This window comes from Diadema setosum, chromosome 2 (assembly GCF_964275005.1).
Source record: "Diadema setosum chromosome 2, eeDiaSeto1, whole genome shotgun sequence".
NCBI classification, from domain to species: Eukaryota; Metazoa; Echinodermata; class Echinoidea; order Diadematoida; family Diadematidae; genus Diadema; species Diadema setosum.
Window position 1 is genome coordinate 2925234 of NC_092686.1, and position 22636 is coordinate 2947869.

The 22636-nt window shown below is 40.6% G+C and overlaps 1 protein-coding gene across 1 annotated transcript; it reads right to left on the reverse strand.

Moving 5' to 3' along the window:
* Positions 1-5494: 5494 nt before the first annotated feature.
* On the reverse strand, positions 5495-22603 carry LOC140246378 (hyalin-like). Its single transcript, XM_072325845.1, has 13 exons — positions 22561-22603; positions 21257-21351; positions 20491-20686; positions 18817-19056; positions 17908-18054; positions 17340-17579; positions 16050-16289; positions 14131-14370; positions 12831-13070; positions 11101-11340; positions 9479-9625; positions 7814-7908; positions 5495-5560 (listed from the first exon to the last, which is right to left on the reverse strand). The coding sequence occupies exons 1-13, from the start codon at positions 22601-22603 to the stop codon at positions 5495-5497; spliced, it is 2229 nt and encodes a 742-aa protein (XP_072181946.1).
* Between the last annotated feature and the right edge of the window lie 33 nt (positions 22604-22636).

Here is a 22636-nt window from a genome sequence, read left to right on the forward strand (position 1 = left end):
GATTATATTTCTGTGAAAATCTGAAATTCGAAAAAAATAGCAGACGACAAGAAAATTGGGTGCTAAGGGCCTTACTGCACCGATGCGACGAGTTATTCTCATTCAAAGATACATGGTCGTGCGCATGGCAGATTGTCGTTAGCGCGCTTCCGTGCGCATGGCAGATGTTGTTAGAGCACTTCCGTGCGCATGGCAGAATGTTGTTAACCCTACGCGCACTCCCACACCCTAACGACAATCTGCCATGCGCACTCCCACGCTGTAACGACAATCTGCCAGGCGCAGGGAAGCGCGCTAACGACAATCTGCCATGCGCACGACGATATTGTTTTCGGTTTTGCGGGTAACTTAACAATGATGTTACCGAACACAAGGTTTGCACAAAATAGCGGACCTCGAATAAAAAAGAAAAGAGTCTTACAACAGACTTTGCGTTCAATATCATCAATCTGACTTTGATCAAGAAACTCATGGATAAAGACTAATATCAATATCTACCAACGACTGTGAGGGTGAAATTGCACGTTGCTTCGTTCCCGCTCAAATCTTTAGCCGTTAAAATAAACAGGCGTATTCCCGGCTGGAAATAACTTCCCGATGAAGAAGTAGAGGTGAGAGTAAAGGTCCAGAGTTATCGGTTACGTAGGGATCTGACCACGTGACACTGGCGCTGAACAATCCGGGTCTGTAGACTGTGTGATGTCGGCGGGACAAGAGATGTTCGGAGACTCTAAATCTAAATATCGAGTGGAAGAGGAGATCATTTGTGCAACGCTGTAAATGCGAAGGAATCGCAACAATGATATACAAATTGGTGAATTTTCAAAAATTATGGCAACACACGAAATCAAGAAGAAAAAGAAAATCAAAATTGACGGGATTCCGAGTACAATGAACACATTACGTTCACCCCTACGAAAGTGCGAAAGAACCGAAAATATACTGTGCAGTTAAAATCTATAAATACAGTGTTGCCAACAATCATAATGTTCTTCATTTTTTCAAATTGATACAAGCCAAAGACAGGGATTCATTTTCAGCAGGAAATAAGATATTTGTTAACAACTTTGCTGTGAATATAAGTAACGGCGTAAATCCGTACTGAGGAGTGGGGGGGGGGGGGGATGGTCACCATCACCACGATTACAAGCCCATAACCGGCCGGCGCAGCCTGGGGGGGGGGGGGGGGGGGGGGGGGAGAAGAAGCTTGGTGCCCCCCCCCCCCCCCAACGTACACTTTACAGGGATCGGATGTCCCACTCTTTTGCATGAAATATAAAGTGAGAGGAAAGTGGCAGCAAAAATATGAAGACTTTTTGTTCTTGTTGTTGCTTTTTTTTGCTTGTCAGATGACTTGCGGCGGAAAATCAGACCTTAAAAGTATGAAGACAATTTTTTGTTTTTGAAATCTCTGTGAGAGAGAGAGCGGAGCGACCGGGTTAACGGGGGGAGGGTGTGTATGGGGGGGGGGGGGTCCCTCTTCCACACGAGGAAGATTTTGCATTTTCAGACCTGAAATTCAGCGATCTGGTGCACACTTTTGGTGAAATTTTTGTTTGTTTTTTCTTTAAAAAACCAATAGAAATGAAATATTCACAATATATTATTGAATGACTAAATCGTGGTATTTCAGCTCTTGCTCCACCTGTGCGACATCACTGCGAAGGCCTACTAAATAGTGGGGCCTATCACCGGCGTAGACATGATTGGGGGGAGCGGATATGAGATCGTGAGGGAGCGAAGCAAGCGAGGGGGGGGGGAGGGTAGGGGGGTTCTCCCTTCCACGGTGAAATCTTTTACATTGAAAATTTTGACATTTACAGTCCAAAAACTGCCGTTTGTAGCTATATTCTTCGCTTTGGAAATTAAGGGGTGGGAGCACACCGTGCGCAACTGCTGTCAATCACTGGCAGCAACATCAGGAGAATGGCATAGCGATTAAATGCGAGCGAGCGGAGCGAGCGAGCTTGAAAATTTTGACATAGGCCCTAATGCTTTTACATGCTAAAAACTGCCGTTTGTAGCTATACTTCTTCGCTTAATTGGAAATCAAGGGGGGCCGCACCGGGCGCAACTGTTGTCAATCACTGGCTGGCAGCAACATCAGGAGAATGGTATAGCGATTAAATGCGAGCGAGCGAAGCGAGTGAGCTTGAAAATTTTGACATTTTACAGTCCAAAAACTGCCCTTTGTGGCTGTATTTTTTTGCTTTGGAAATTAAGGGGGCGCACCGGGTGCAACTGCTGGCAATTACTGGCAGCAACATCAGGAGAATGGCATAATGCGAGCGAGTGAAGCGAGCGAGCTTGAAAATTTTGACATTTTACAGTCCCAAAACTGCCGCTTTTGGCTGTATTTCTTCGCTTTGGAAATTAAGGGGGGCGCATCGCGCGGGCGCAACTACTGGCAGTTACTGGCAGCAACATCAGGGGAATGGCATAACGATTGAATACGAGCGAGCGAAGCGAGTGAGCTTGAAAATTTTGACATTTTACAGTCCCCATACTGTCGTTTGTGGCTGTATTTTTTCGCTTTGGAAATCAAGGGGGGGGGGGAACACACCGGGCGCAACTGCTGGCAATTACTGGCAGCATGCAACATCAGGAGAATGGCATAACGATTAAATGCGAGCGAGCGAAGCGAGTGAGCTTGAAAATTGTGATATTTTACAGTCCCAAAGACTGTCCTTTTGTGGCTGTATTTTTTCGCTTTGGAAATTAAGGGGGCGCACCGGGCGAAAATTGCCGGCAGTTACTGGCAGCAACATCAGGAGAATGGCATAATGATTAAATGCGAGCGAGCGAAGCGAGTGAGCTTGAAAATTTTGACATTTTACAGTCCCCCAAACTGTCGTTTGTGGCTGTATTTTTTCGCTTTGGAAATTAAGGAGGCGCACCGGGCGAAAACTACTGGCAATTACTAGCAGCAACATCAGGAGAATGGCATAATGATTAAATGCGAGCGAGCGAGCTTCAAAATTTTGACATTTTACAGTCCCCAAACTGCCGTTTGTAGCTATATTTTTCGCTTTGGAAATTAAGGGGGGCGCATCGGGCGAAAACTGCTGGCAATTACTAGCTGCAACATCAGGAGAATGGCATAATGATTAAATGCGAGCGAGCGAAGCGAGCGAGCTTCAAAATTTTGACATTCTACAGTCCAAAAACTGCCGTTTGTGTTGGTAGCTATATTTTTCGCTTTGGAAATTAAGGGGCCGGGGCGCATCGGGCGCAACTGCTGCCATTCACTGGCAGCAGCATCAGGAGAATGGCATAGCGATTAGAAGCGAGCGAGCGGAGCGAGCGAGCTTTAAAATTCTGACATTTTACACTCCAAACACTGCCGTTTGTAGCTATATTTTTCGCTTTTGTTTGTCCCACTTTTATGGGGGAACCATCCCCCCCCCATCGACGCCTCTGCATATGAGGGTGCTTTTGTTAAGTGAAAGATCTGCTGCACACTCTTTGATAAATTAGGGAAATATACGTCAATCTCAAAAGTGTACAAAGTCTATCGAAAGGGATCCTGTATAGCGGAGCTTTTGCATGTTTATGATTGCAATACAACGATCTGGTGCGTAGTTCTGGCGATATTTGGACAATTTTCCATTAAGAAAGTTCGAGATTTGTCCTCATCTTGGGAACTGCTTGGGGGATAAATGATTTTGTCTGCCTAAACACTTCCGCAAGGGCGGGGCAAATGCCCTTTGCCCCCCCCCCCCCCCCCCCCCGAGATAGATTCGACGCCCCTGATCTTCCCTGGGTATGCTCATAAATGTATCCTGACTGAGTCACCAGTCATTGTCGTTTCTCAGGAATGATTCAGGAAATGGAGGGAGTTCAAATATGGTGATATAGTTTTTGTTATTGTTTGTTTGTTTGTTTGTTTGTTTTCGTACATTATCTTGCAGATGGTCCCCAGTTACTCGCGTCATAGCATGTTTACATAATAAGGCCTATACTATTTGACGTTGTCAACGTCTGAGCCATACCTTAGAGTGTATGTCGATGTTACTTTCTTCGCGAGCGAGCGAAGCGAGCGAGCGCTTGAGAAAATTATGTATACATTTTCCTACAAGATAGAATACTGTTCAGCTCTGTTACCTGTCTGAAGGCCGGCGTACAAACGTCATGCAATATGCCAAAATTGATACAATCACATTTCTGCTTCCTCCATTTTTTTTTTCAAAATTCAGGGGGGGGGGGGGATGATTGTACAGGCCATCCCCCCTCCTCCATTTCAGGGGGGGGGGGGGGAGATATATCCCCCCCATCCCCCCCCCCCCCAGGATTTACGCCCATGAATATAAGGCATGCAAGTTGATACCATTTTTGTCATGACCTCGTCAGGTACAATAATATAATCGATATTTACCAACAACTGTGATAGTAAAATTGCACGTTGCTTCGTTCCCGCTCGAATCTTCAGCTGTAATAGATACTGTGGTATTCCCGGCTGGAAATATACTTCCTGACGAAGCAGTAAGGGTGATAGTAAAGAGACCAGAGTTATCTATTACGTAGGGATCTGGCCAATTGACACTGGCGCTATTCACTCCTGGGTCTGTAGACTGCGTGATGTCGGCGGGACAAGTGATGTTCGGAGATTCTAGATCTGAAAGATCAAAAGATAGAGAACCCATTCTGTGCATCGTTCCAACTGCGGAAAATCTATGCAATTGCACGCAGTTTTGTCTTTTAACAATGATGCCAGTCAACAGAAGGGCTGCACATAATAGCGGACATTCGTACACACACACACACACACACACACACACACAAATAATAAAGTCATATAACAGGATTTTCGGTAAATATCATCAATTTCATTTTGATCAAGAAAGTAATGAATAACAATTAAATATCAATACCAACGACTGTGATAGTGAAATTGCACGTGGCTTCATTCCCGCTCGGATCTTCAGCTGTGATAGAGACTGTAGTATTCCCGGCTGGAAATATACTTCCCGACGAAGCAGTAGGGGTGATAGTAAAGACCCCAGAGTTATCTGTTACGTAGGGATCTGACCACGTAACTTTGGCGCTGTAAAGTCCAGGGTCTGTTGACTGTGTGATGTCGGCGGGACAAGAGATGTTCGGAGACTCAAGATCTAAATATCAGAAGAGAGAGGAACCCAATATGTGCATTGTTGTATACGTGGAGGAATCCAGTGCATGCAGTCCTGAATTCATACAAAGACGATAACAAGTACAAATAATCATTTGACTGTAAACGTCGTAGTCACACACGAATCTGTGCAAGATCATCAGTACAGACGTTACTGTAGATAGTACTAATTATGATGTGCTCAAGAATTTCATGCACGACAATAATCCGATGATCAATACTTACCGATGACTGTGATAGTAAAATTGCACGTCGCTTCATTCCCGCTTGGATCTTCCGCTGTAATAGATACTGCGCTATTCCCGGCTGGAAATATACTTCCCGAAGAAGAAGTAGAGGTGATAGTAAAGACCCCAGAGTTATCTGTTACGTAGGGGTCAGACCACGTGACGTTTGCGCTGAACTGTCCCGGGTCTGTAGACTGTGTGATGTCTGCGGGACAAGAGATGTTCGGAGATTCCAGATCTAAATATCGAAAAACAAAGGATCAAACTTTGTACAATGTTGCAACCGCGGAGGAATTACGACAAAGATAGAGAGTCTTGAATTTAAGAAATTATGGAACAAAAAGAAAAATCAAAGAATTAAACAAAATCAAAAGAACAATGAACAAATTCTGTATGAAATATCATTTTTACTGAATAAAAATGGCAAAAATGTGCACATGTTTATAATCATACCCTGATACCAACCATCCTTTCCTCTTTTACTGCGTATTGGAATAACTCAGGGATTCCAGCAGGAAATAAAATGTTCCTGCGAACTTTGCCGTGAAGACTAGTATTAGTGATCCACGTACATTGCTAATCTTGCAGAAAAAGTCGTGTGAAACAGCAGAACGGATATTTACCGACAACTGTGATAGTAAAATTGCACGTCGCTTCGTTCCTGCTTGAATCTTTAGCTGTAATAGATACTGTGGAAATCCCGGCTGGGAATATACTTCCCGACGAAGCAGTAGAGCTGATAGTAAAGACTCCAGAGTTATCGGTTACGTAGGGATCTGACCACGTGACATTAGCACTGTACAATCCTGGGTCTGTTGACTGTGTGATGTCGGCGGGACAAGAGATTTTCGGAGACTCAAGATCTAAATATCGAAAGAAATAGGAACTAATTTTGTAAAACGTCGTAACGCGGTGGAATCGCCACAATGGTAGACGCAGTGGTGAATTTCAGAAATTATGGGAGGACACAAAATCAAATAAGAAAAAGAAAATCAAAAGACAATTCAAAACAATTCAAAATACTAATGAACACAATATGTTCACCCCTGTTAAAGCGCGGAAGAATCGAGAAAATGGTGTACAGGTTTAAATCTACATTTAGCCAAAAAAAAAAAAAAAGATAGAAAGAAAGGAAACACTTTTTCGAGTTCATAATTTTCATAGAAGATTTTAATGAAAATCAATGTTTTATATACCATATTAAAAGTAATTTAATTGGCTATCAACCTAGTAAGTCAATATAAAGGGAAATTTTACGCATGAGTGAACGCATTTGTTTTTGTCCTTCAAAGCATAAAAGCAAAAATACCAAAAGTTGACATAATTATTGTCTTTCATTTGCAAATGCCCTTCAAGATAGCAATGATAGCAAGACCAGTTTAACACATTGAGGGACATGAAATAAATAGCAAAAAAGGTTTTTGTTCTCTTTGTCTATTTATAACCTTAAACAAAATCAACGTGGAAAACTCAAGGGGGAAAATGAAAATTTTCTGTCAACTCAAACTTCAAATGACATAAGGAGTATAGGGGCACAAGATGATTAAATGAAGAGAATTATCTTTATTTCATTCATTCAATTTAGTAATTTAAAAATTCATGAGACAAATTCAAAAACCAAATATGTTTTGCAATTTTCCTAATTTGAGAAATCAATTCAAAATCGTACCATTTTTATCAATATGGCTTCTTCTCTCATTTCATTTGAATTAGGATTTGACAGAAAATCTTCATTTTCCCTCATTATTTTTAGCCTTTATTGAATTTTTATGATTCAAAGATACAATAGAGATCATAGGTATTATTTTTGCAACTGAATTCATGTTTTTTTATTGTGTTAGATTTGTCTTTTGTTATTAATGTTACATGGAAGAGCATTTATGCATGAATGAAAACTTGTTCATCCTTGCAATTTTTACTTTGTGCCTTGGACACATGTCGGAAGAGAGAGAGGAAAAAGGTGTTCACTCATGCATAAAGTTTCTGTTTTTATTGACTTACAAAGTTGTAGCTAATTGAATTACCTTTCAATTATGGTACATTATACATTAACATTTCGTCAAACATTCTATGAGAAATATAAACTTGAACAAAGTGTTTACTTTCTTTTTTTGCTGAGTGTATAATTATGTACAATATTGTCAAACATCACAATGTTCTTCCCTTTTATCTCCTTTAAGCACATGTCAAGTCAAAGACAGGCATTCGATTCAAGGAAGAAAGCACAATGTTTGTGGAAACTTTGCAGTGAATATTAGCCTAGCAAGCTAATACCATTTCTGCAAGTCACATACAGCGATATTCGACATTTACCGATGACTCTGATAGTAAAATTGCACGTCGCTTCATTTCCACTCGAATCTTTCGCTGTGGTAGAGACTGTAGTATTCCCGGCTGGAAATATACTTCCCGACGAAGAAGTAGAGGTGATAGTAAAGGCCCCAGAGTTATCGGTTACGTAAGGATCTGACCACGTAACATTGGCGCTGAACAGTCCCGGGTCTGTTGGCTGTGTGATGTCGGCGGGACATGAGATGTTCGGAGATTCTAGATCTACAGATCAACAGATAGAAGAACCCAATTTGTGCATTGTTGTATCCTTGGGAGAATTGAGAAATATACAGTCTTGAATCTATACAATGATGATAGCAAGCAAGCGCGCCGGAACACTTCTGGTTTTGAGGGAGCAAAATCTCAACGGGGGCACACTTATGTGACTATGTGAGATCCTCAGCGCGGGAGCGAAGCGATCGAGCGGGGGGGGGGGGTGGAAAGGGGGATACCCCCCCCCCACTGTAGGGAGCTTTTGTAAAAACAGGGTACAAAAGTCGCGTTTATAGACCATTTAAAAGCAAATTTCTAAGGAATTAAACAGTGAAAAATAATCAGTGCGAAGGACTATGATTATTACATACGGGAGTACATAATAATGTGATGGTGTGAGATCCTCGGCGAGGGAGCGAAGCGACCGAGCGGGGGGAGGGTGTGGGAGGGGGATACCCCCTCCCACGGTAGGTTTTTTTTTTTTGTAAAAACAGAGTATAAAAGTCGCGTTTATAGAGAATTTAAAGCACATTTCTAGGGAATTAACATATTGAAAAAATCAGTTGGAAGGACTATGATCCTAACATACGGGAGTACATTAATAATGTGATGGTGCGAGATCCTCGGCGAGGGAGCGAAGCGACCGAGCGAGTGGAGGGTGTGGGAGGGGGGATACCCCCTCCCACGGTAGGGACTTTTTGTAAAAACAGAGTATAAAAGTCGCTTTTATAGAGCATTTTAAATTAAATTTCTGAGGAATTAAACATAGTAAAAGAAATCACTGCGAAGGACTATGATAATAACTTATGAAAACTTTTCATTTTACTATTAAAGCAGAACGAGAAAGCCACTTTCACTTTGCAATTTATCTGAAATGTACTCATTAAAAGCTTAACGTCGTGATCGCATCGTTCGAACAATAAAAAAATATTCTTATACTTCTAGAAGGCAAAGAAGAAAATGAAAAATGTAAGGTTTACTAAAGGTGTGTTTCAGCGGGCACACGCGAGGATACGAGGCTACCATCTATACACTAAATCTACTCATAAGTTACTATAAGTGTATAGATACAATAATGTATGTTGTTAGTGTATTATTTTCGCGCCGTTAGGGTCGAACATTTTTGCATTTTCAGTTATGAAATTACAACATTTAGACAAGAAATATGCCTTTATTGTTCATTTTGGTCTTTAAATCAGTGATTAATTATTTGTTACAGGGGGCACTTTAGGGGGCAAAAACTCGTTTTGCCCCCCAACATTTTGTTTGGGGGGGGGGGGCAAATGCCACCCCTGCCCCCCCCCCCCCCCCCCCCGCTTCCGGCGCCCTTGATAGCAAGTATACAAATTTTGACTGTAAACGTCGTAGTCAAACAGACAACTCTCAGCAAGAAATAAATCATCGTACAGACGTTACTGTTACTATTACTTGTTATGATATGCTAAAGAAATTCATGCACAACAATAATCCTAAGACCAATATTTACCGATGACTCTGATAGTAAAATTGCACGTCGCTTCATTTCCACTCGAATCTTTCGCTGTGATAGAGACTGTAGTATTCCCGGCTGGAAATATACTTCCCGACGAAGAAGCAGAGGTGATAGTAAAGGCCCCAGAGTTATCGGTTACGTAAGGATCTGACCACGTAACATTGGCGCTGAACAGTCCCGGGTCTGTTGGCTGTGTGATGTCGGCGGGACATGAGATGTTCGGAGATTCTAGATCTACAGATGAACAGATAAAAGAACCCAATTTGTGCATTGTTGTATTCTTGGGAGAATTGAGAAATATACAGTCTTGAATCTATACAATGATGATAGCAAGCAAGCGCGTCGGAACACTTCTGGTTTTGAGGGGGCAAAATCTCAACGGGGGCACATAATTTTATGTGACGATGTGAGATCCTCGGCGCGGGAGCGAAGCGATCGAGCGGGGGGTGGAAAGGGGGATACCCCCCCCCCCCCCCACTGTAGGGAGCTTTTGTAAAAAAGGGTACAAAATCGCGTTTATAGACCATTTAAAAGCAAATTTCTAAGGAATTAAACAGTGAAAAATAATCAGTGCGAAGGACTATGATTATTACATACGGGAGTACATAATAATGTGATGGTGTGAGATCCTCGTCGAGGGAGCGAAGCGACCGAGCGAGTGGAGGGTGTGGGAGGGGGGATACCCCCTCCCACGGTAGGGACTTTTTGTAAAAACAGAGTACAAAAGTCGCGTTTATAGAGAATTTAAAGCACATTTCTAGGGAATTAAAATATTGAAAAAATCAGTTGGAAGGACTATGATCCTAACATACGGGAGTACATTAATAATGTGATGGTGCGAGATCCTCGGCGAGGGAGCGAAGCGACCGAGCGAGTGGAGGGTGTGGGAGGGGGGATACCCCCTCCCACGGTAGGGACTTTTTGTAAAAACAGAGTATAAAAGTCGCTTTTATAGAGCATTTTAAATTAAATTTCTGAGGAATTAAACATAGTAAAAGAAATCACTGCGAAGGACTATAATAATAACTTATGAAAACTTTTCATTTTACTATTAAAGCAGAACGAGCGAGCCACTTTCACTTTGCAATTTATCTGAAATGTACTCATTAAAAGCTTAACGTCGTGATCGCATCGTTCGAACAATAAAATAATCTTCTTATACTGCTAGAAAGCAAAGAAGAAAATGAAAAATGCAAGGTTTACTAAAGGTATGTTTCAGCGGGCACACTCGAGGATACGAGGCTACCATCTATACACTAAATTTACTCATAAGTTACTATTAGTGTATAGATACAATAATGTATGTTGTTAGTGTATTATTTTCGCACCGTTAGGGTCGAAAATTTTTGCATTTTCAGTTATGAAATTACAACATTTAGACAAGAAATATGTCTTTATTGTTCATTTTGGTCTTTAAATCAGTGATTAATTATTTGTTAAAGGGGGCACTTTGGGGGGCAAAAACTCGTTTTGACCCCCCAACATTTTGTTTGGGGGGGGGGGGGGGCAAATGCCACCCCTGCCCCCCCCCCCCCCCCGCTTCCGGCGCCCTTGATAGCAAGTATACAAATTTTGGCTGTAAACGTCGTAGTTAAACAGACAACTCTCAGCAAGAAATAAATCATCGTACAGACGTTACTGTTAGTATTACTTGTTATGATATGCTAAAGAAATTCATGCACAACAATAATCCTAAGACCAATATTTACCGATGACTGTGATAGTAAAATTGCACGTCGCTTCATTCCCGCTGAAATCTTCAGCTGTAATAGATACCGTGGTATTCCCGGCCGGAAATACGCTTCCCGACGAAGAAGTAGAGGTGATAGTAAAGGCCCCAGAGTTATCGGTTACGTAAGGATCTGACCACGTAACATTGGCGCTGAACAGTCCCGGGTCTGTTGGCTGTGTGATGTCGGCGGGACATGAGATGTTCGGAGATTCTAGATCTACAGATCAAAAGATAGAAGAACCCAATTTGTGCATTGTTGTATCCTTGGGAGAATTGAGAAATATACAGTCTTGAATCTATACAATGATGATAGCAAGCAAGCGCGCCGGAACACTTCTGGTTTTGAGGGGGCAAAATCTCAACGGGGGCACTTATGTGACGATGTGAGATCCTCGGCGCGGGAGCGAAGCGATCGAGCGGGGGGGGGGGGGGTGGGGTGGAAAGGGGGATACACCCCCCCACACTGTAGGGAGCTTTTGTAAAAAAAAGGGTACAAAAGTCGCGTTTATAGACCATTTAAATGCAAATTTCCAAGGAATTAAACAGTGAAAAATAATCAGTGCGAAGGACTATGATTATAACATACGGGAGTACATAATAATGTGATGGTGTGAGATCCTCGGCGAGGGAGCGAAGCGACCGAGCGGGGGGAGGGTGTGGGAGGGGGATACCCCCTCCCACGGTAGGTTTTTTTTTTTGTAAAAACAGAGTATAAAAGTCGCGTTTATAGAGAATTTAAAGCAAATTTCTAGGGAATTAACATATTGAAAAAAATCAGTTGGAAGGACTATGATCCTAACATACGGGAGTACATTAATAATGTGATGGTGCGAGATCCTCGGCGAGGGAGCGAAGCGACCGAGCGAGTGGAGGGTGTGGGAGGGGGGATACCCCCTCCCACGGTAGGGACTTTTTGTAAAAACAGAGTATAAAAGTCGCTTTTATAGAGCATTTTAAATTAAATTTCTGAGGAATTAAACATAGTAAAAGAAATCACTGCGAAGGACTATGATAATAACTTATGAAATCTTTTCATTTTACTATTAAAGCAGAACGAGAAAGCCACTTTCACTTTGCAATTTATCTGAAATGTACTCATTAAAAGCTTAACGTCGTGATCGCATCGTTCGAACAATAAAAAAATATTCTTATACTGCTAGAAGGCAAAGAAGAGAATGAAAAATGTAAGGTTTACTAAAGGTATGTTTCAGCGGGCACACGCGAGGATACGAGGCTACCATCTATACACTAAATTCACTCATAAGTTACTATTATTGTATAGATACAATAATGCATGTTGTTAGTGTATTATTTTCGCACCGTTAGGGTCGAAAATTTTTGCATTTTCAGTTATGAAATTACAACATTTAGACAAGAAATATGCCTTTATTGTTCATTTTGGTCTTTAAATCAGTGATTAGTTATTTGTTACAGGGTGCACTTTAGGGGGCAAAAACTCGTTTTGCCCCCCCAACATTTTGTTTGGGGGGGGGGGGGGCAAATGCCACCCCTGCCCCCCCCCCCCCCCCCCCCCCCGCTTCCGGCGCCCTTGATAGCAAGTATACAAATTTTGGCTGTGAACGTCGTAGTCAAACAGACAACTCTCAGCAAGAAATAAATCATCGTACAGACGTTACTGTTAGTATTACTTGTTATGATATGCTAAGCAAATTCATGCACAGCAATAATCCTAAGACCAATATTTACCGATGACTGTGATAGTAAAATTGCACGTCGCTTCATTCCCGCTGAAATCTTCAGCTGTAATAGATACCGTGGTATTCCCGGCCGGAAATACGGTTCCCGACGAAGAAGTAGAGGTGACAGTAAAGACCCCAGAGTTATCGGTTACGTAGGGATCTGACCACGTGACGTTGGCGCTGAACAATCCCGGGTCTGTAGACTGCGTGATGTCGGCGGGACAAGAGATGTTCGGAGACTCCAGATCTGAAAGATCAAAAGATAGAGGGACACTTTTTTGTACAACATTGTCAAAACGGACTACGAGCGAAAACCACACAGAGTCTTGAATTAAAAAAAAAAAAATTATGCAACATACAAAATAATCGATAACAGATTAAACAAACTATAATGATCGATGAGCAAGTTCTGTTTAAAACATTGTTTTTACTGCTAGGATATGGTGTAAAATATTGCACATGTTTATAATTTTACAATGATATCAACCAGTTCGACGATCCTTTCCTCACTTATTTAGTACTGGGAAAACTCAGGGTTTCGAGCAAGAAATAGAATGTCCGGGTAACATTGCCGTGAAGACTAGTATCAGTGATACGCCTACCAATTTCATCGAAAAGGTTGTGTGAAATAGTGTAACCGATATTTACCGACGACTGTGATAGTAAAATTGCACGTTCCTTCGTTCCCGCTCGAATCTTCAGCAGTAATAGATACTGAGGTATTCCCGGCTGGAAATATACTTCCCGACGAAGAAGTAGAGATGATAGTAAAGACCCCAGAGTTATCGGTTATGTTGGGATCTGACCACGTGACATTAGCACTGTACAATCCTGGGTCTGTTGACTGTGTTATGTCGGCTGGACAAGAGATGTTCGGAGACTCTAGATCTTAATATAGAAATAGATAGGAACACATTTTGTACAACGTTGTAAATGCGGAGGAATCACTACAATGGTAGACGCAGTCATGAATTTCAGACATTACCGTGATTACAGGGAGAAACGAAGTGAAGAAGACAAACAAAATCAAACGATGAAGAATTCAAAATTCTAATGAACACATTCTGTTCACCGCTATTAAACGGCGGAAGAATTTAGAACATACTGAAGAGGTTTAAATCTATCTGTATAATGGTGCCAATATCACAATGTTTTTTTTTCTTTTCTTCTTCTTTAAGTACTATAGTCAAAGGATTCCATTTCAGGAGGAAACAAATCTGTTCAAACTTTGCTATAAATATTAATAGGCATGATTAGGCCATTTCTGTAGAGATATAGTGACGTATAATAACGTAATCAATATTTACCGACGACTGTGATAGTAAAATTGCACGTCGCTTCGTTCCCGCTTGGATCTTCGGCTGTGATAGAGATTGTGGTATTCCCGGCTGGAAATATACTTCCCGACGAAGAAGTAGATGTGATAGTAAAGACTCCAGAGTTATCTGTTACGTAGGGATCTGACCACGTGACATTAGCACTATACAATCCTGGGTCTGTTGGCTGTGTGATGTCGGCGGGACAAGAGATGTTCGGAGACTCTAGATCTGAAGGATCAAAAGATAGCGGAACACATTTTGTACAACATTGTGAAAGCCGATTAAAAGCGAAAACGAGCGAGAAGTATGCAACATGTAAAATGAAAAGATACAAAGATTAAACAAAGTAAAATGAGAATGAACACATTCTGTATGAAATATTATGTTTTGTACTATAATATGGTGTAAAATGTTGCACATGTTTATAATTTTACAATGATATCAACCAGTTCGACGATCCGTTCCTCACTTACTTAGCACTGGAAAAACTGAGGGATTCGAGCAAGAAATAGAATGTCCGGGTAAACTTTGCCGTGAAGACTAGTATCAGTGATACGTCTACCAATTTCGTCGAAAAAGTCATGTGAAATAGTGTAACCGATATTTACCGACGACTGTGATAGTAAAATTGCACGTTCCTTCGTTCCCGCTCGAATCTTCAGCAGTAATAAATACTGAGGTATTCCCGGATGGAAATATACTTCCCGACGAAGAAGTAGAGATGATAATAAAGACCCCAGAGTTATCGGTTATGTAGGGATCTGACCACGTGACATTAGCACTGTACAATCCTGGGTCTGTTGACTGTGTGATGTCGGCTGGACAAGAGATGTTCGGAGACTCTAGATCTTAATATAGAAATAGATAGGAACACATTTTGTACAACGTTGTAAATGCGGAGGAATCACTACAATGGTAGACGCAGTCATGAATTTCAGACATTACAGGGAGATACGAAGTGAAGAAGATAAACAAAATCAAACGATGAAGAATTCAAAATTCTAATGAACACATTCTGTTCACCGCTATTAAACGGCGGAAGAATTTAGAACATACTGAAGAGGTTTAAATCTATCTGTATAATGGTGCCAATATCACAATTTTTTTTTCTTTTCTTCTTCTTTAAGTACTTTAGTCAAAGGATTCCATTTCAGGAGGAAACAAATCTGTTCAAACTTTGCTATAAATATTAATAGGCATGATTAGGCCATTTCTGTAGAGATATAGTCACGTATGATAACGTAATCAATATTTACCGACGACTGTGATAGTAAAATTGCACGTTCCTTCGTTCCCACTCGAATCTTCAGCAGTAATAGATACTGAGGTATTCCCGGCTGGAAATATACTTCCCGACGAAGAAGTAGAGATGATAGTAAAGACCCCAGAGTTATCGGTTATGTAGGGATCTGACCACGTGACATTAGCACTGTACAATCCTGGGTCTGTTGACTGTGTGATGTCGGCTGGACAAGAGATGTTCGGAGACTCTAGATCTTAATATAGAAATAGATAGGAACACATTTTGTACAACGTTGTAAATGCGGAGGAATCACTACAATGGTAGACGCAGTCATGAATTTCAGACATTACAGGGAGATACGAAGTGAAGAAGATAAACAAAATCAAACAATGAAGAATTCAAAATTCTAATGAACACATTCTGTTCACCGCTATTAAACGGCGGAAGAATTTAGAACATACTGAAGAGGTTTAAATCTATCTGTATAATGGTGCCAATATCACAGTGTTTTTTTTTTCTTTTCTTCTTCTTTAAGTATTATAATCAAAGGATTCCATTTCAGGAGGAAACAAATCTGTTCAAACTTTGCTATAAATATTAATAGGCATGATTAGGCCATTTCTGTAGAGATATAGTCACGTATAATAACGTAATCAATATTTACCGACGACTGTGATAGTAAAATTGCACGTCGCTTCGTTCCCGCTTGGATCTTCGGCTGTGATAGAGATTGTGGTATTCCCGGCTGGAAATATACTTCCCGACGAAGAAGTAGAGGTGATAGTAAAGACCCCAGAGTTATCTGTTACGTAGGGATCTGACCACGTGACATTAGCACTATACAATCCTTGGTCTGTTGGCTGTGTGATGTCGGCGGGACAAGAGATGTTCGGAGACTCTAGATCTGAAGGATCAAAAGATAGAGGAACACATTTTGTACAACATTGTGAAAGCCGACTAAAAGGGAAAACGAGCGAGAAGTGTGCAACATGTAAAATGAAAAAATACAAAGATTAAACAAAGTAAAATGAGAATGAACACATTCTGTATGAAATATTATTCTTAGTACTATAATATGGTGTAAAATGTTGCACATGTTTATGATTTTGCAATGATATCAACCAGTTTGACGATCCGTTCCTCACTTACTTAGCACTGGAAAAACTGAGGGATTCGAGCAAGAAATAGAATGTCCGGGTAAACTTTGCCGTGAAGACTAGTATCAGTGATACGCCTACCAATTTCGTCGAAAAAGTCATGTGAAATAGTGTAACCGATATTTACCGTCGACTGTGATAGTAAAATTGCACGTTCCTTCGTTCCCACTTGAATCTTCAGCAGTAATAGATACTGAGGTGTATCCGGCTGGAAATACACTTCCCGACGAAGAAGTAGAGGTGATAGTAAAGACCCCAGAGTTATCGGTTACGTAGGGATCTGACCACGTGACATTAGCACTGTACAATCCCGGGTCTGTGGACTGTGTGATATCGGCGGGACAAGAGATGTTCGGAGACTCCAGATCTTAATATCGAAATAGATAGGAACACAATTTGTACAACGTTATAAACATGGAGAAATCGCTAGAATGGTAGCGACGCAGTTGTGAATTTCAGAGAATATAGCGAGATACAAAATCAAGAAGGAAAAGAAAATCAAAAGATAAAGAATTCAAAATACTAATGAACACATTCTGTTCACCGCTATTAAACGGCGGAAGAATTTTGAACATACTGAAGAGGTTAAAATCTATCGGTCAATGGTGCCAACATTACAATGTTTTTTTTTTCTTTCGCTTCTTTTATAAGTACTATAGTCAAAGAGAAGGATTCCATTTTAAGGAGGAAATAAAATGCCTGTACAAACTTTGCTGTGAATATTAATAGGCCTGTCTATGCCATTTCTGTCGAGACTTTTAATAGTCACGTAATATAACAATATAATCAAGATTTACCGACGACGGTGACAGTAAAATTGCACGTGGCTTCGTTCCCGCTTGAATCTTCAGCAGTAATAGATATTGTGGTATTCCCGGCTGGAAATGTACTTCCCGACGAAGAAGTAGACGTGATAGTAAAGACCCCAGAGTTATCTGTTACGTAGGGATCAGACCACGTGACGTTGGCGTTGAACTCTCCCGGGTCTGTAGACTGTGTGATGTCGGCGGGACAAGAGATGTTTGGAGACTCCAAATCTAAAAATCAACACACAAACGAACACATAATCTGCATCGTTGCTTCAGTGGACTAAATCTCAAATACATACTATCTTTTTTTCTACCAACAGTAATAACGTAAACAACGAACTCCTATTACCGCAGCAAGGAAGGGAAATTCATTTCAGGAGGCCAAAATGGATTGGCTATAGATCAAAATGATGATAATTATGTTTGTCAAAATGTCACAACCAATAATGAATGAAATATTTACCGACGACTGTTACTGTAAAATTGCACGTCTCTTCGTTCCCGCTTGAATCTTCAGCCGTATAATATACTGTGGTATTCCCGGCTGGAAATATACTTCCCGACGAAGAAGTAGACGTGACAGTAAAGACCCCAGAGTTATCGGTTACATAAGGATCTGACCACGTGACATTAGCACTGTACAATCCCGGGTCTGTTGACTGTGTGATGTCGGCGGGACAAGAGATGTTCGGAGACTCCATATCTAAAGGTCAAAAGATACAGGAACCCAATATGGGCATTGTTGTATCCGTGGAGGAATCGAGTAGCATACAGTTTTGAATCTATATAGTGATGATAGCAAGTACAGATATTTTGACTTCATGTACCTCGTAGTCAAACGCATGAATCTCAGCAAGGAAAAAAAAATCATAGTACAGACTTTACTGTTGTATATTCCTGTTCACTTTGTTATCTCGTAATTATGCTAGTCTTGTTTTCTATCGTGTCGTCAAATCAGTTTTTTCCCTTTAAGTAGTCTTGTTGCTGTCCAAGTCTCGTTTCATGTTCGTTTCGTTTGTTTGTTGTTGTTTTTGTGTGTAGCGCTTTGTCCGTCTGTCTCATAGTGGGCTGCCAAACTTTGTTGTTGCTGTTGCTGCTGTTTCATCTTTTTTTCTAATCGATCTCTTTAGCTTTTTTTTTTTTTTCGAAGAGGGGCTCACACTCTACAAGCATTGTCTTTTTCAGTGGGTACCTCCTGTTTTTCACAAAGTGCGCATTGATATTTCACTGTGATTACCTCAGCAGCCATTACAACGTATAATAACTGTAAGTTCTCAATTATGGGTGTGTATACTCTGGACAAATATACATACACTATTTCTGTCACTATAGAAATTGAGCTGTATATTATATTATTGTGGAAAACCGGAAATAAATCTGAACTTAAAGTTGAACTCTTAATATCACTTATTATGATATGCTGAAGAAATTCATGCACGACAACAATACTATGATCAATATTTACCGATGACTGTGATAGTAAAATTGCACGTCGCTTCGTTCCCGCTCGAATCTTCAGCTGTAATAGATATTGTGGTATTCCCGGCTGGAAATATACTTCCCGACGAAGAGGTAGAGATGATAGTAAAGACTCCAGAGTTATCGGTTACGTAAGGATCTGACCACGTGACACTGGCGCTGAACTCTCCCGGGTCTGTAGACTGCGTGATGTCGGCGGGACAAGAGATGTTCGGAGACTCCATATCTAGAAATCAATACACAAAGAAACACATTGTCTTCATCGTTGCTTCAGTGGACGAAATCTCAAATACATATATTTTTTCTACCAACAGTAATAACGTAAATAACGAACTCCTATTACCGCAGCAAGGAAGGGAAATTCATTTCAGGAGGCCAAAATGGATTGGCTATAGATTAAAATGATGATAATTATGCTTGTCAAAATGTCACAACCAATAATGAATGAAATATTTACCGACAACTGTGACAGTAAAATTGCACGTTCCTTCGTTTGATCTGTTTACGATTTTCAGTTATTATGATATACTCCAGAAATTCATGCCCGACAATAATCCTTTGATCAACATATTTACCGATGACTGTGATAGTAAAGTTGCACGTCTCTTCGTTCCCACTTGAATCTTCAGCCGTATAATATACTGTGGTATTCCCGGCTTGAAATATACTTCCCGACGAAGAAGTAGACGTGATAGTAAAGACCCCAGAGTTATCGGTTACGTAGGGATCTGACCACGTGACATTAGCACTGTACAATGATGGGTCTGTTAACTGTGTGATGTCGGCGGGACAAGAGATGTTCGGAGACTCAGTATCTAAAAATCAAAACATAAACGAACCCATACTCTGTATCGCTGTTTAAGTGGACGAAATCTCAAATACATATCTTTTTTCTAACCACAGCAATAACCAACTCATTAAAGTTATAGCAGAATGGAAGGGGAAATTAAGTTCAGCAGGTCAAAATGGAATACCTATTGATAAAAATGATGATGATTATGCTCGTCATAATGTCATTACCAATAATAAATGAAATATTTACCGACGACTGTTATTGTAAAATTGCACGTCGCTTCGTTCCCGCTTGAATCTTCAGCCGTAAAATATACAGTGGTATTCCCGGCTGGAAATACACTTCCCGACGAAGAAGTAGAGATGATAGTAAAGACCCCAGAGTTATCTGTAACGTAGGGATCTGACCACGTGACATTAGCACTGTACAATCCCGGGTCTGTTGACTGTGTGATGTCGGCGGGACAAGTGATGTTCGGAGACTCCAGATCTAAATATCGAAAGGAACGTTGTAACCGCGGAGGAAAGACTTTAATGGAACATGGTCTTTAGTTGATGAAATTATGTACGTACCAAAAAAAAAAATCAACAGATTAATAAAATCAAAGATCGAGAAACAAATTCTTCATAAATTATTGTTGAAAATGCTAAAGAAACGAGAAAAAAAAGTGCACATGTTTATAACATTGTACAATGATACCAAGCAGCACGAAGATCCTCTAATACTTTGTTCTAGACAAACACACCATTTCGAGCAGGAAATAATATTTCTATGCAAACATTGCCGTGAGTGCCAGTACGAGTGATACACGTGACAATCAATTTATCGAAAAAGTCATGTGAAACATGCAGTATAATTGATATTTACCGACGATTGTAATAGTAAAGTTGCACGTCGCTTCATTCCCGCTCGAATCTTCAGCTGTAATAGATACTGCGGTATTCCCGGCTGGAAATATACTTCCCGATGAAAAAGAAGAGGTGACAGCAAAGACCCCAGAGTTATCTGTTACGTAGGGATTTGACCACGTGACACTAGCGCTGTACAATCCTGGGTCTGTTGACTGTGTGATGTCGGAGGGACAAGAGATGTTCGGAGATTCCATATCTGAAAGATGAAAAGATAGAGGAACCAAATCTATGTATTTGTGTATCCATGGAGGAATGGAGTGGCATACAATATTACTGTGCTAACAATTATTCCAGCGGAGGCAAGGTTTTGAAAAAAGTAGTATTCAGACACATAGAGTTCAGGAAGAATAAAATGTCAAAACCTGAGTTTACGGTGAATACCTTTAACAATAGTCTGGAGATTCTTACTGTATTATGTGAACGTAGTTAATATAGTACTCTACAACCTTGAATCTTTACTGTAATAATAATCTTCAGCAAGAAATAAATTATCAGCACAGATGTTATTGTAAATATTACTTAATAAAATATGCACAAGAAATTCTTGCGTGAAAATAATATTATGATCAATATTTACCGACGATTGTAATAGTAAAATTGCACGTCGCTTCATTCCCACTCGAATCTTCAGCTGTAATAGATACTGCGGTATTCCCGGCAGGAAATAAACTTCCCGATGAAAAAGAAGAGGTGATAGTAAAGGCCCCAGAGTTATCTGTTACGTAGGGATCTGACCACGTGACGTTGGCGCTGTACAGTCCCGGGTCTGTAGACTGTGTGATGTCGGCGGGACAAGTGATGTTCGGAGATTCCAGATCTGAAGATCAAAAGATAGAGGAGCCCGTGCTGTGCATTGTTGTATTCATGGGGGAATCGAATGGTATACAGTTTTGTTGTACTAATAATGATTGCAACGGAGGCAAGGTTTTGAAAGAAATAATATTCAGACATATATATCTCAGAGAGGAAGTAACATGTCAAATCATGATTTTGCGGTGAATACCTTTAACAATAGTCCTAAGATAATTATTATGCATGACCTTGTGAACGCCGTTAATGGAATACGCTATACTGCACGAGACCCAACGCTTGACGGCATTTATGTAGACTATTATCAATGTATATTTATATAGGGATCATGTACAGAATATTTGCCGCGTTGTGATGTATCTAACACCATTACTTTCCATTTTTCTTTACCTCAACAATCTCATTCTGTTTTTCTCTGTCCTCCGAGCTTATCACAAGACGTGACGTGCCTATAATACACTCTCTACGATTCTCAAAAGTAAAAACCGAGAATCTCGCATTATTATATTAGAGGCTTTCATTTTTTCTTTTAAAGGCATTTTTATCGTTTACAGATGAAAAACAAAAAACAAAACCAGCATCAGTGCTTCAAAGTATTTCTAAAATGTGAGTTAGGGATAGAAACAGAAATGTAAAAGTTTGAACCAGTATAATCGATGTTAAATATTGTTAAATATACAAAATGTGAACATTATGGTTTAATCAGAAAAATAGTGATATCTCCTTATATTTTAGGCTTTATTGCAAAAGAAAAAAAAATATATATACATGGTCTGAAGTTTACGCCGCCGACGATGTATCTGAAAAATGGACTGCCCTCTACGACACGCTCCACCAAACACTCCACAGGTTTTTCCCCTCCCGCACAGTCAAAATGCATCAAGGGGATAAAGCCTTGATTACTCCTCGCATCAAGCACCTCACTGCCAAAAGACAAAGAGCACTCTCAGACAATAAGCGCTGCCTTTGGGCTCAGCTGCGAAACAAAGTCAAAAGAGAAATCAGAGCTGCAAAAGAACATCACTACGTTCGACATCTGAAAAAGGACAACCCAAGTAAGTAGTTCCAACAAATTCGGGCGATGTCGGGAAAACATCCCTCACTGACAAACATCAACGTTGATAACATCGATGCGACTGACCACGAAGAAATCAATGATCACTTCATCTCCACTGCAGACGACATGGAGCCCCTTGACAACAGTGCGTTGACGTACCTCCCGTCTCTCCCCAGCGAGTGATGGATTTCAGGACAAACATGGCCCTACTTGATAACCTGTCCTACTCCTAACA

Excerpts from the sequence above, each read along its gene's own strand:
- LOC140246378 (XM_072325845.1), bottom strand. The coding sequence starts at position 22,603 with ATGTTTGTCCTGAAATCCATCACTCGCTGGGGAGAGACGGGAG. Across the intron at positions 21,352-22,560 it reads TCGCTGGGGAGAGACGGGAG|ATCTGGAATCTCCGAACATC; the intron begins GTACGTCAACGC and ends TTTGATCTTCAG. Across the intron at positions 5,561-7,813 it reads TTACGTGGTCAGATCCTTAC|ACATCACACAGTCTACAGAC; the intron begins GTAACCGATAAC and ends CTTGTCCCGCAG.